At 42.3% G+C, this 12,500-nt stretch overlaps 2 protein-coding genes across 3 annotated transcripts in view; both read right to left on the bottom strand.

Annotated features, from left to right (window-relative positions):
• Positions 1-3,790, bottom strand: part of LOC122256788 (uncharacterized) — a 4,992-nt gene extending 1,202 nt beyond the window's left edge. The window contains exons 1-6 of one of the 2 annotated variants that reach the window (XM_086547483.1): positions 2,725-3,790; positions 2,401-2,514; positions 2,129-2,244; positions 1,629-1,789; positions 974-1,159; positions 1-99 (exon numbers count right to left, since the gene is read on the bottom strand). The exon at positions 1-99 is cut by the window's left edge and continues 37 nt beyond it. In XM_086547483.1, coding sequence (XP_086403609.1) covers positions 1-99; positions 974-1,159; positions 1,629-1,789; positions 2,129-2,244; positions 2,401-2,514; positions 2,725-3,549 — 1,501 coding nt within the window. In that variant the 5' untranslated portion in view covers positions 3,550-3,790. The remainder of the gene's footprint in view (positions 100-973; positions 1,160-1,628; positions 1,790-2,128; positions 2,245-2,400; positions 2,515-2,724) is intronic. The other variant, XM_086547484.1, reaches the window with a different exon arrangement.
• Positions 3,791-10,456: 6,666 nt separating this feature from the next.
• LOC122256790 (phospholipid phosphatase 5) overlaps positions 10,457-12,500 on the bottom strand; it is a 6,991-nt gene continuing 4,947 nt past the window's right edge. Inside the window, exons 5-6 of the mRNA XM_043021721.2 lie at positions 12,378-12,500; positions 10,457-12,093 (exon numbers count right to left, since the gene is read on the bottom strand). The exon at positions 12,378-12,500 is cut by the window's right edge and continues 45 nt beyond it. Coding sequence (XP_042877655.2) covers positions 11,870-12,093; positions 12,378-12,500 — 347 coding nt within the window. The 3' untranslated portion in view covers positions 10,457-11,869. The remainder of the gene's footprint in view (positions 12,094-12,377) is intronic.

The raw sequence follows: 12,500 nt of genomic DNA, 5'->3' as shown, positions 1-12,500 counted from the left end.
GGAGGTGCGGGGCGGCGTGGTCGGGGATCCGAAGGGCCTCCTCCTCGAGCTTGGGGATCGCGTTGTGGGACAGGTCCAGCAACTCAAGGCGAGGCAGGCCTGGGGGGGGGGGGAGAGGAGAGTGAGAATCAGAGGAGGGGAAGGAGGGTTAGAGATAAGGGGGAGGAAGGAGAAGGAGACATATTTTTTAAAAATCGTTCACGCATCGAAAGACCAGACAACAGACATTCAACAGACCTTCTTTTCCCCCATTAACACGTTAGTCTCGGAACACTCATATCACAATCGCAAAAGACATGTTGCCAACAGATGTTTTTAGCAGTTTACTTTGATCACACACACACAAAATAATAATAATATATAAAATAAAATAAATAAAAATAAAAATAAAAAGATAAAAAATAAACATACATACACACACACACACACACACACACACACACACACACACACACACACACACACACACACACACACACACACACACACACACACACACACACACACACACACACACACATACACCACACACACACAAACACACACACACACACAAACACACACACACACACACACAAACACACACACACACACACAAACACTCACACACACACACACACATACACACACATACACACACACATACACACACACACACATACACACACGCACACACACACACACACACACACACACACACACACACACACACACACACACACACACACACACACACACACACACACACACACACACACACACACACACACACACACACACACAAACGCACACAAACACACACACACACACACACACACAAAGCACACACACACACACACAAAGCACACACACACACACACAAAGCACACACACACACAAAGCACACACACACACACACAAAGCACACACGCACACAGCACACACGCACACACACACACACAAACAAACAAACACGCGCGTACCCTAACCTCACCTGCAAAGGTATTCGGCTGCAGACGACAGAGTTTATTCCTGTCGACCATGAGCACTCGTAGGGCGTCGAGCTCCATGGCCGAGTAGCCGGGCATGAAGTCGATCTCGTTGTCACTGAGGAGCAGCGTCTCCAGGAACGGCTGGTCGCTCATGGTTGGGAAGTTTACGAATCGCAGGGCGTTCTTCTCTGTCGGGGGAACGCGGGTTCACTTTCTGCTTTTCCTCTCAAGAACGCTCTGGTTATAGTTTTATTTTAGGAGGTACACAGATAGCGGAACGTCCTTTTATGGACGCTGAATGTTTTTATATTACACACACACTATATATCATATATATATATATATATATATATATATATATATATATATATATATATATATATATATATATATATAAATAGTGTGTGTGTGTGTATACATATATACAGCATACACATCCTCAAATGATGTTGTTGTTTTTTAGATGAAGTGACTATTACTCAAGATAAAGGAAATTGTATTTTAGTAAAGAAGAATATTTTGCAAATATTTCCTTCCTTGCTAATTTGCCAGTAACGTGACTCAAAATCAAAACAAGATGCCATACCAAAATGAATAGAAAAAAACAAAATCCTAACGAAGGCGAACGGTTCCCACGTCCACCCACTTGACACTCACCGAGGTTGAGCACCTTAAGGGTGGTGTGGAAAGGGAAAAAGGCGTGATTGTCGACCATATCGAAGTAGTTGTTGACCAGATGGACCTCCTCGAAGGTGAGTGCAGCGCCCCACATCTCGGCCTCGATTTTGCACTGCAATTGCGTGCCGTCCACCCTCAGGCTGGCGAGGCGAGGGATGACAATCATTCATAAACGGGAAGTAGGTTTTAAGGATCAATTAGAAGACATGGGATGAATAATGTCAGATGACTGAATGACCGAGAACTTAATAATAAATAAGATTATCGTAATGGGTCAAATGCACGGTGACAGTCAAACGAATAACGATGAATATTATCCTTAACACGAAATTAATAACGCTAATTAGAAAATAACAATGTTACTATGAATGATAAAAAATAAGAGAAATGAAAAGAAGACTCGCACACACTCAGAACAAGAAGAGATTTCAGTGACATGCTGTATGATGCAGAGCACGCGCAGGGGGAGGTATGCCTACCGTATGTAGTGCGGGGCGGGGAAGCTGACCATAGTGAGGATGTCGGTCAGTTCGGTGCAGGTGAGCAGGTCAGGGCCGCAGGTGAGCTCCGCCGAGGTGCCGTTGTTGCACACGCACTGAGGGGAGACAAGGGGAACGCGCGTCACAAAAGGGAGCCTTATTTGTGTGTGCGTATACACACACACACATGGAGGTTACCTGAAATGTAATGTAATCTAGAGCAACATACACTGATCTGTCGGAGTCCGTACAAACACTCATTATGTATCTACCTTGCACGGGAGGATCTCTTCGGGCAGTGGACACAAGTTGCAAATGATAATCTCTGTTCTAGAGGCCTTTTCCGAGGAGGAGCGCCCTTGAACTGAGGCGGCAGAGGGAGGAACCTGCCCTCCAGACGTGGCAGAGGGAGGAACCTGCCCTCCAGACGTGGAAGAGGGAGGAACCTGCCCTCCAGACGTGGAAGAGGGAGGAACCTGCCCTCCAGACGTGGAAGAGGGAGGAACCTGCCCTCCAGACGTGGAAGAGGAAGGAACCTGCCCTCCAGACGTGGCAGAGGGAGGAACCTGCCCACCAGACGTGGCAGAGGAAGGAACCTGCCCTCCAGACGTGGAAGAGGGAGGAACCTGCCCTCCAGACGTGGCAGAGGGAGGAACCTGCCCTCCAGACGTGGAAGAGGAAGGAACCTGCCCTCCAGACGTGGAAGAGGGAGGAACCTGCCCTCCAGACGTGGAAGAGGGAGGAACCTGCCCTCCAGACGTGGCAGAGGGAGGAACCTGCCCTCCAGACGTGGAAGAGGAAGGAACCTGCCCTCCAGACGTGGAAGAGGAAGGAACCTGCCCTCCAGACGTGGAAGAGGGAGGAACCTGCCCTCCAGACGTGGAAGAGGGAGGAACCTGCCCTCCAGACGTGGAAGAGGGAGGAACCTGCCCTCCAGACGTGGAAGAGGGAGGAACCTGCCCTCCAGACGTGGAAGAGGGAGGAACCTGCCCTCCAGACGTGGAAGAGGAAGGAACCTGCCCTCCAGACGTGGAAGAGGAAGGAACCTGCCCTCCAGACGTGGAAGAGGGAGGAACCTGCCCTCCAGACGTGGAAGAGGAAGGAACCTGCCCTCCAGACGTGGAAGAGGGAGGAACCTGCCCTCCAGACGTGGAAGAGGAAGGAACCTGCCCTCCAGACGTGGAAGAGGGAGGAACCTGCCCTCCAGACGTGGAAGAGGGAGGAACCTGCCCTCCAGACGTGGAAGAGGGATGAACCTGCCCTCCAGACGTGGCAGAGGGAGAGCGGACGACCATCTTTGCTCTCGTGACGCGGTTCTCCTCAGAAGCTGCCATCCGTCTTGGTGGCAACGGGTCTCCCCAACCCGCATGTATAGCAAGCATAACAAGCAAAAATGCGAGTTGCAACTTGCAGAACGTCATGGTTTGTCACTGCAATGATCCTAAGCAGTCGAATGAAAGCGAGGGCGCGCGGTTGTTGCAGCGAGAACGGTTTCGTCAGCGGGGCGGGCGGGGCGGGGACTTGGGATGCAGCGCGAAGGGACCATCGTATATATATCCCCGCACGGGCGAGCGGGCCATGGGACGCGGCGTCGCGGTGCCGGTGTGGCGTGGTAACTACAGGCGCAGTACTCTGGAAAGTCCTTTGTTGTCTTGTCATCTTATCTGTGCGAGGGGGGCGTTTCTTGGCACCTGCGACGTCGCCTCTATCGCCTACTTATGCTTACGCACGTACACACTATACGCATTATCTCTCTGGTGACTCTTCTCTTCTCTCTCTCTCTCTCTCTCTCTCTCTCTCTCTCTCTCTCTCTCTCTCTCTCTCTCTCTCTCTCTCTCTCTCTCTCTCTCTTTCTCTCTCTCTCTCTAGCTCCCTCCTCCCTCTCCCCCCATCCCCCCCTTCTCCCTTTTTCACCTTATCTTTCGCTCTTTATCACCAATTTTCCGCACAATTGCAAATGAACTCGCTTACGTCAGTCGACAAAAACAAAATATGAAAAGTGATAAGTGTTAAACTGAAAGAAGGTTCAATTATATAAAAACGACGACCTTATTCACGCATAACCTTGTCATCTCAAACCATTACAATTATCAAATTCATCATCGTGGCAGAAATTAATGAAAGAAAAGAATGAATATCTGGGCGAAAACACCAACGATAAAGATGATACAAAACTACCGATCAGCAATTCAGTGTTGAATAATCATAGTATTTAATCTCACACGGATATGTCAAAATTAACTTGTGCTCATATACATTCAACCGTATTATTAGTGCCATTAGCGCCATCTCTCTTTTTTCCAGGACTGTGTTGATTTGCTGACGTAAGATGCATGGTTATGTATTTTGAGCAACTAAATTCATTTGTTTATTTACCTATAAGGTGAGAGGCATTAATTTCATCTATTGCACAGCCTACGTGTTAAATTCTCGGGATTGATATAACGTTAATTATCTCGAAAATTGAAAGTAACTAATAAAAGAAAAAAACGTAAGGAAAAGAAAAAGACAAAGGAAAATGGAAACAAACACAATCAAGAAAGAACTAAAAATAAGCTTGGCTGAACATTTTCTTACCCTTAAGTGATATCTTCCGCATTGCGAAATCTCTTTCCCACTTAATACATCCGATTTTATCGCATGCTTAAGCTGCAATCGGATAAAAAAAAAACATGTTAAAAGCTTATCAACCCATTTAGAATGAAAAACGGAGAATTTTCCGAACTGTCATTGCACGCACAATAATCAGCCTTTGGTGCATTTTCTTTGTATTTCGTATTTCGTTGTCGATATTCCTTATCTCTGATCTGGGGCGTAATTTAGAAGGGGAGGGGCAGGGGGCGCTACCCCCGACCCCCTAAATAAAATCCAAATTGCTCTCCAAACATTTCCATGTTCTGTCCAAAAATCATAGTTATTTATCATATATATATATATATATATATATATATATATATATATATATATATATATATATATGTATATATATATATATATATATATATATATATATATATATATATATATATATATAGCTAATTTACATCTATACATGTTTTAATTTGTATTTTGATTATATTATATTTCAGCTATATGTTAAATTAGAAGCTAAAGATGATTTGAAAAAGAGACATCCCATATAAGCAAATAACAATGATTACTGATATAGTAAAAGGATGAGATTTTGACACGAAATTTTCTTCGGTGAATCATATGCCACAGCGAAACCAAACTGAACACCGCTAGTCAAACTGGAATGCTGTAACCAAAATACCTCAGTATAGGCATTCCTTTTTCATTCCGGCAAAAGGTTTAATCATGCGTCGTATTTTTTCCTGACTCTACAGTGGCGGGACAACTGAGGTGCTGGATTTGGATCCATTGTTGAGGCGCCTATCATGCTACCGATTAATATTAGGATTTTTGAAACGATTCAAAGGTAAAACGAATTATCCAATGGGATTCGGCGATTTTGATAATCCCAAGTAATTCATGTGTCCAAATACCCATCTCATGACGTGGCTTCAAAGGGCCTCATAAATTGCTTAGGCTCGCCGACCTCGCTATAAGGTCCCGGGATGGGTAGTGGAGATCTTCCGGACATAGCTCGCCTCGCCCAAGGAAATACGAAGGGACACCATCCTCTAAAAATCTTTCCTGCGACCGATAAAGGCGCTGATCATTTTCGCTTACGTCACCACGGGGAATACCGAAGCCCCGACGGCCCACGCAGCGCCCTCTTGGAGACACCTGTATTGCGTTACCGCAGTTGATCGTTACATAAAAAAGAAAAAAAGGGGAAAAAACATACTATTCACAAACAAAGACTTCTATGTTCCCTTATCTGATAAGACCCCCCTCCTCCCTACCCCCTCCCACACCTTCTAGAGTGCCATTGTAAGCTCTGAAAAGCCCTGCCTTGCTTATGGAATTACCACGTACAGTGAACGAGGATGCGTAATGCGTACACGATGGCGGACGTGCGAGACAGACCGTGGACCAAGAGACAACATGAAATTAGAGCATCAGACGATTGCAATGTGCAATATTTTGATAGATATACTAATAGTTGTATATAGGTATATCTATCTATCTATTTATCTATCTATCTATCTATATTTATGTATATATATATATACACATATATATGTATATATATATATATATATATGTACATTTTTCTAAAAATGAATATATACTTATACATACATATACATACAAACACACACACACACACACACACACACACACACACACATATATATATATATATATATATATAGAGAGAGAGAGAGAGAGAGAGAGAGAGAGAGAGAGAGAGAGAAAGAGAGGGAGGGAGAGGGAGAGGGAGAGAGAGAGAGAAAGAGAGTGAGACAGACAGACAGAGAGAGACAGAGAGAGAGAAAGAGAAAAAGAGAGAGGAGAGAGAGAGAGAGAGAGAGAGAGAGAGAGAGAGAGAGAGAGAAAGAGAGAGAGACTTTGAATTATCCCAGCTTAGACACACGGCAAATATAAAGGTCTGGTCGGTTCTCCGCGTGTAGTTTCCTCCGCCGGGGATAGGACTGCATACAACCAGCGCGAGTTTCATGTTGGTTACACAGGACCCCGATACTCTCCGGGGAAAATCCTTTTCGTCATAAAAGGACTTTTCTTTGTGAGGGATAATGGGCTTAACCCTTAGTAGGTAACGTCCCATTGGTACAGCTTCCTGGTTTAGGTATTTGGTACTTTTATGTTAATTTCAGTCTGATGGAGAATTAAAAAACTAATTTGATAATAGTTTTCTTTGTTCTGAATTATTATTAATTTCTTTATCTGATAGTATCTTGTTTATCTCAACTATTGTCTTACTGAAAAAGTGACATCATTTCCTTTAGAGAAATTGCAAGATTCAGTCTTATCTCTTTGCAAGATCACAGATTTCAATCAAAGCGTGAGATAACACTCCCTGCAGTCATCACGATTTCCTCTGTGCAATGGGGGCCCCTTGACAGGCTTTTCCACGAAGTGTTCTTCTGTTACTATTCTGTTAAGAATCTTCTAGATGTACTACGTGTTGCTATACCCTGTTACAATAGCTAATCTTGCAAGGTCAAATGATACGTTCTGATAATGGCAGAGATAGGGTCACCATGTGTGGGTCGCACTGATCGATCAGGTTTCGGCCGCTCGCGGAATGAGACGCTGCGGTTCGAGTGAAAAGGTCTCGGTTTTTGGGGGTGTTTCGGTGAGACATTAGTAAACGATGGGTTTTCGGCTCTTTTCTGCACGCACGCATACCCCCCCCCCTCCCACACACACACATACAAACATATGTATAGAGAAATGTACATACACACTGATGAGGTAAAGAGTCTGAAGCGGACATCGACAGTTACCCGAATGGGCAGACAGAGCTAATGCGAAAATCGGTTATAAAATCCCTTTGCCTATTTCTGCTAACCGAGGTGCTGCCTGTCATCTCATCTGCTGTATTATGTCACCTCAGCGAAAGAAAGTTCACTATTGTAGGAATTGGGGTTGCTGCCCTTTAGAAAAACTGCTGAACTGGATACGCTTTCCTCTTTTCATGCTCGCGTGTGCGAACCGGCGTCTAATGCATGTAATGGGTACTGTAGACTGATACAAGCTTTGTGTGACTGTAATGAGAAAGACTGCCATCCTAAGAGAGATTATAGTCTTTGTAATGTCACTTTTAAGCTACAGACTTACTGAGCAATATTTTAGTTTCTTTCAGAGCCCTGAACCCTGGCCGGTGAAAACAGACCTAATTCAGTCATTGCAATGTGTAGTTAAAGATCAAAGACAAACCATTTCGTTCATAAGCTGGTCTGCGCAACCCACCGAGGACGGGTGCCATGATATACATGACGTTCGGGGATTTTAGATCACTTATTTTATTGTGCTCTGAGTAAGGAGTGAGTAATGATGGCAATTGCAGTCATAATTACTATAATTACCGTAATATTTATCAAACCTTACATTCAAAACCTAGATGGCACCACTTTCTTCTAGCACCAGCAGGAGAGAGAGCCTTGAATGGCACTTATCCACGGCAAGCACTATCTCTATAGAGCGATGTTACGATGTTACACAGCAAGTTACCGACCTCTTGCTCAGATGAAGGATGTGCAGGCAGAACGAGAAGAGGAAGGTGAGTCAATCCATGACTAGTGTCTAAAATGTGCTCTTGTGCCAATATGGATGTCTTTTACTATGGCACTAACAGTCACAAGCACAGGTTTCTTTCCTCTTCCCTACCTCTTCATGTTATCTTCATTGTAGGTGGTTATATGTTTCGTATTCGTTCATGACAGCAGAAAAATATGAAAAAATAAAGTTGCTTTTTGCCCTCCCATAAAACAGCAATACTTCTATCACACTGAGTATAAAGAAAATAATGAGCTGATATCGATCATATAAGACAATTTTAGTCAACTGCAGCATTGATAGATCCTGTCATATGGCACATATAAGTCTCTAAACACAATAAAACACACACACACAAAAAAAATAAAACACAAAAAATAGCTTTAGTTTTATAATGAGTGACTAAAAGAGAGTGGGAAGATTAAAATTATGATGCTTCAAGCTGCCTCGCTCTAAAATAAAACCCATCCTGGAGACTGGGCAAGCGTATCTATCCCGTCCACAATGGGTCATATAACTCGTCTCTTAGATCCTGGCCTCATATAGTCTTCAAAGACTTCAATGAAATTGCCAAATATTCAGATTAGAAATTTCTTTGGGTAAGTAAAGGACATGATGAAGAGACGTATCTCCCAAGGTTATTAAAGGGAAATTCAATTCAGCTTTTTTTACCTTTTATTTATTCAATTTAGTAAAATTTATAACTCACCTTCAAAAGAATATCATCCTATGTATAAAAAATGACAAGTAGGTCTTCATATTTTCAAAAAATATAATTTGAAGAAGAAAGAAAAGGAGGAAAAGATGTACATCTTTATCATAATTCATAAAGTTACTTTTTCTTGTCCTTTAAAATTTCACTTGAGGGAATTTCACTTCAAACTCTGGGACAATGAAGCACAATAAAAATCAAAAATACATAAAGATTTAAACTATCTTTCTCTTTTCTCTTCATTTCTCTATTTAAATAATTCTCAATGATATGCATGTATAGATATTCAACTATGTACGATGGCAGTGCGACTTTAGTTTATCTTTTCTCGCATGCAATCTTAAAACTTGCAACATGAAACACCACATGATGTTTACAACTTGCTCACAATAATACATATAAAACTCTTCCTTTAAGAACAATTCTGTAGGAGCAGAATAATAAAGATTGTCCGAGCTCTGCTACATCGACTGCCTCTACTTCACTCTTAATAGCCTTGTATGGTTTCAAATGTAGTTAAAAAATAATATTAATAAATAAATGTTAAAAAAAAAATAAATAAATAAAGAAAAATTGCCTATCATTAATAATAAAAACTACCTCAACAGCTAGTAGTGCTTTCCTCCATGAAAAAAAGGCCTTATCCAAGATATATTTCTTTCATACCTTTTCATATCATTTATCATCATTCTCATTTAAGAAAAAACATCACTTGAAATAAAAAAACAGATTGCTTCAGAACAAGAAAAGCAACAAAATGAACACAGGTACTGCCATTCACATCAGCTGGTTTAGAGATGTGCAAATGACCACTATTTGATCACAGCAAGAGAAAATTTAATAAATAAATCATGAGTGCAAGAAAATAAATAATAACAATCTATTCTAAAATATAGTTGTTTTTTAATGTGTGTGTGTGTGTGTGTGTGTGTGTGTGTGTGTGTGTGTGTGTGTGTGTGTGTGTGTGTGTGTGTGTGTGTGTGTGTGTGTGTGTGTGTGTGTGTGTGTGTGTGTGTGTGTGTGTGTGTGTGTGCATGTGCATGTGCATGTGCGTGGGCGTGTGCGTGTGCATGTACGTGTGTGTGTGTGTGTGTGTGTGTGTGTGTGTGTGTGTGTGTGTGTGTGTGTGTGTGTGTGTGTGTGTGTGTGTGTGTGTGTGTGTGTGTGTGTGTGTGTGTGGTGTGTGTGTGTGTGTGATGTGTGTGTGTGTGTTGGGTGTTTGTGTGTGTGTGTGTGCATGTTTTTGTGTGATGTGTGTGTGTGTGATGTGTGTGTGTGTGTTTGTGTGTGTTTGTGTGTGTGTGTGCATATTTGTGTGTGATGTGTGTGTAAATGTTTGTGTGTGATGTGTGTTTGTGTGTGTGCGCATGTTTTTGTGTGATGTGTGTGTGTGTGCTTGTGTGTGTTTGTGTGTGTGAAGTTTTTGTGTGATGTGTGTGTGTGTGCATGTTTTTGTGTGATGTGTGTGTGTGTGCTTGTGTGTGTTTGTGTGTGTTTGTGTGTGTGTGTGTGTGTGTGTGTGTGTGTGTGTGTGTGTGTGTGTGTGTGTGTGTGTGTGTGTGTGTGTGTGTGTGTGTGTGTGTGTGTGTGTGTGTGTGTGTGTGTGTGTTCATTCTTAATAACTTATTGAAACTGTTAGCCACACTCACCTCTGAACACAATAAAAATCTTGAACTGCTAAATGGAGAATAATTTAACATGATGACTAATGACTTGTTTGCACAGGCCTCCCTGGTGACAGCAGAGAACATGAACCAAGAAATAACACTTCATTTCACCTTCAAATGATGCAAGAGCTATGACAAACACCTTCTGAAGTATGATGATGTTTAGAGATATCATTAATGCATTTTTCATGAGATGTCTACAACTAAACCAGTTCCAGTAGAGTGTGTGTCCATATAAGCAACCAATAAACCAAGTATTGTTAATACATGTAAAAAAAAATTATATTAATTTTTGTTTCATGTATATGTATATAACAGTCTTTTTATTGACCTGTTGGCAATTGGAGGAGACTAACACTTCATACACATTTCATACAGATGATGGATTTGTATATATATATACTTTACATCTATTTATCAATATAAAAAACATGGAATGTATGTTATCATCCTTGGTTACACATACAAAAGAAAAAGTACAGTAGGATAGGATAATGGAATAAACTCTCAGAGACCATTTGAAAAAATAATCTAAACTATGGCATGATATCAATATAAATGTCATGAATCTAAGTACTTCTGAAATCTCTACCTTGTACTCCATTAGCATTTCTGGTCATGCTTCATTTTGACATTCTGACTTTCAATTGGAAAATATCTATGAATACCAGGTTACATATGTGAAACCCACACATACCCTATAAGATGAGGGAGAGCAAACATATATATGCAATGAACATGATTTGATTGCTCTTATGCATATTATTGTAATTTACATTCTCTCAAACATGACAATAAATATAAAGGGAGTTGATTCTAGCTGTGGTCCGCACGCATTCTATCTACCGGTAAATAAGCTAAAAAAAAAATGTGTTCCCTTTTTATGGAATGTCTTCCATGTCACGATAATCTGTGCATTTCACCCAGCTATTCACAACTTAGGAATAAAATTGTTTAAAAACCTAACTAAAAAAAAGAAGATATATCTAAAACAAAAGATTTATGTATCTTCTGTCTAACGTTCTCTTCAAATTTCTAAGTAATGCATCACAATGAGCATAGTTCTACCTACAAGCTGCCTTTCTACTAATTCACACACGCAGCAACATTCACTCAGCACATGGAGGGAAAACAAAAGGTAAGACAGGACAACTTCCTGAGACAAAACCACTTGCGGTACACAAGCACGCGCTCAGTTCCTCCCCCTCGTGTCTACATCCACTTGACCTGCTCTTCCATGGGGGACTCGGGATCCAGAAAGAGGGGTCCCTGGCTGGAGAAGCCCTCGCCGTGTGCCCCCTTGAGTAGGACCGGTCGGGTCACCGTGGGAATCATCAGGTACGGCAGGTGGCAGTGGGGGGAGGTCAGCCGGGGGTAGTACTGGCGGTAACACAGGTAGGCAATGAAGAGGCCCAGGACAGATCCCACTAACACATCTGCAGGAGGATCATGGGATGGGGAAAAAGGGAATCAGAGAAAGATGTATAAGTTCAAAAAGTGCATGTCTAGACTTTAGGAAACACACTGAAACACATACACAAACACAAACACACGCACACACACACACATGCACTCGCACACAGACAGAAATACACACATACACACTTTCACTCACTCACTCACACACTCTCTCTCTCACTCTCATCACCCACTCTCATTCCCTCACTCACTCACACTCACTTACTCACCCAGATCAGCTGTTTAACCAACATGCACTCACCTTGCCAATGATGGTGGTAATCGCTAGTCCGAGACAGAGCCACCATGAGCGCCATCACCATGGGAGTTATGCCAAGCACCAGCCTCCAGCCCTGGCCGCGCTTCCTCCCGAACACACCCAGCT

This window comes from Penaeus japonicus, unplaced genomic scaffold (genome assembly GCF_977035675.1).
Source record: "Penaeus japonicus unplaced genomic scaffold, GWHDUDI00000001_assembly GWHDUDI00000019, whole genome shotgun sequence".
Classification (NCBI taxonomy): domain Eukaryota; kingdom Metazoa; phylum Arthropoda; class Malacostraca; order Decapoda; family Penaeidae; genus Penaeus; species Penaeus japonicus.
The sequence above is the reverse complement of the archived record's forward strand: the minus strand, read 5'-3'. Positions and strand labels throughout refer to the sequence as shown.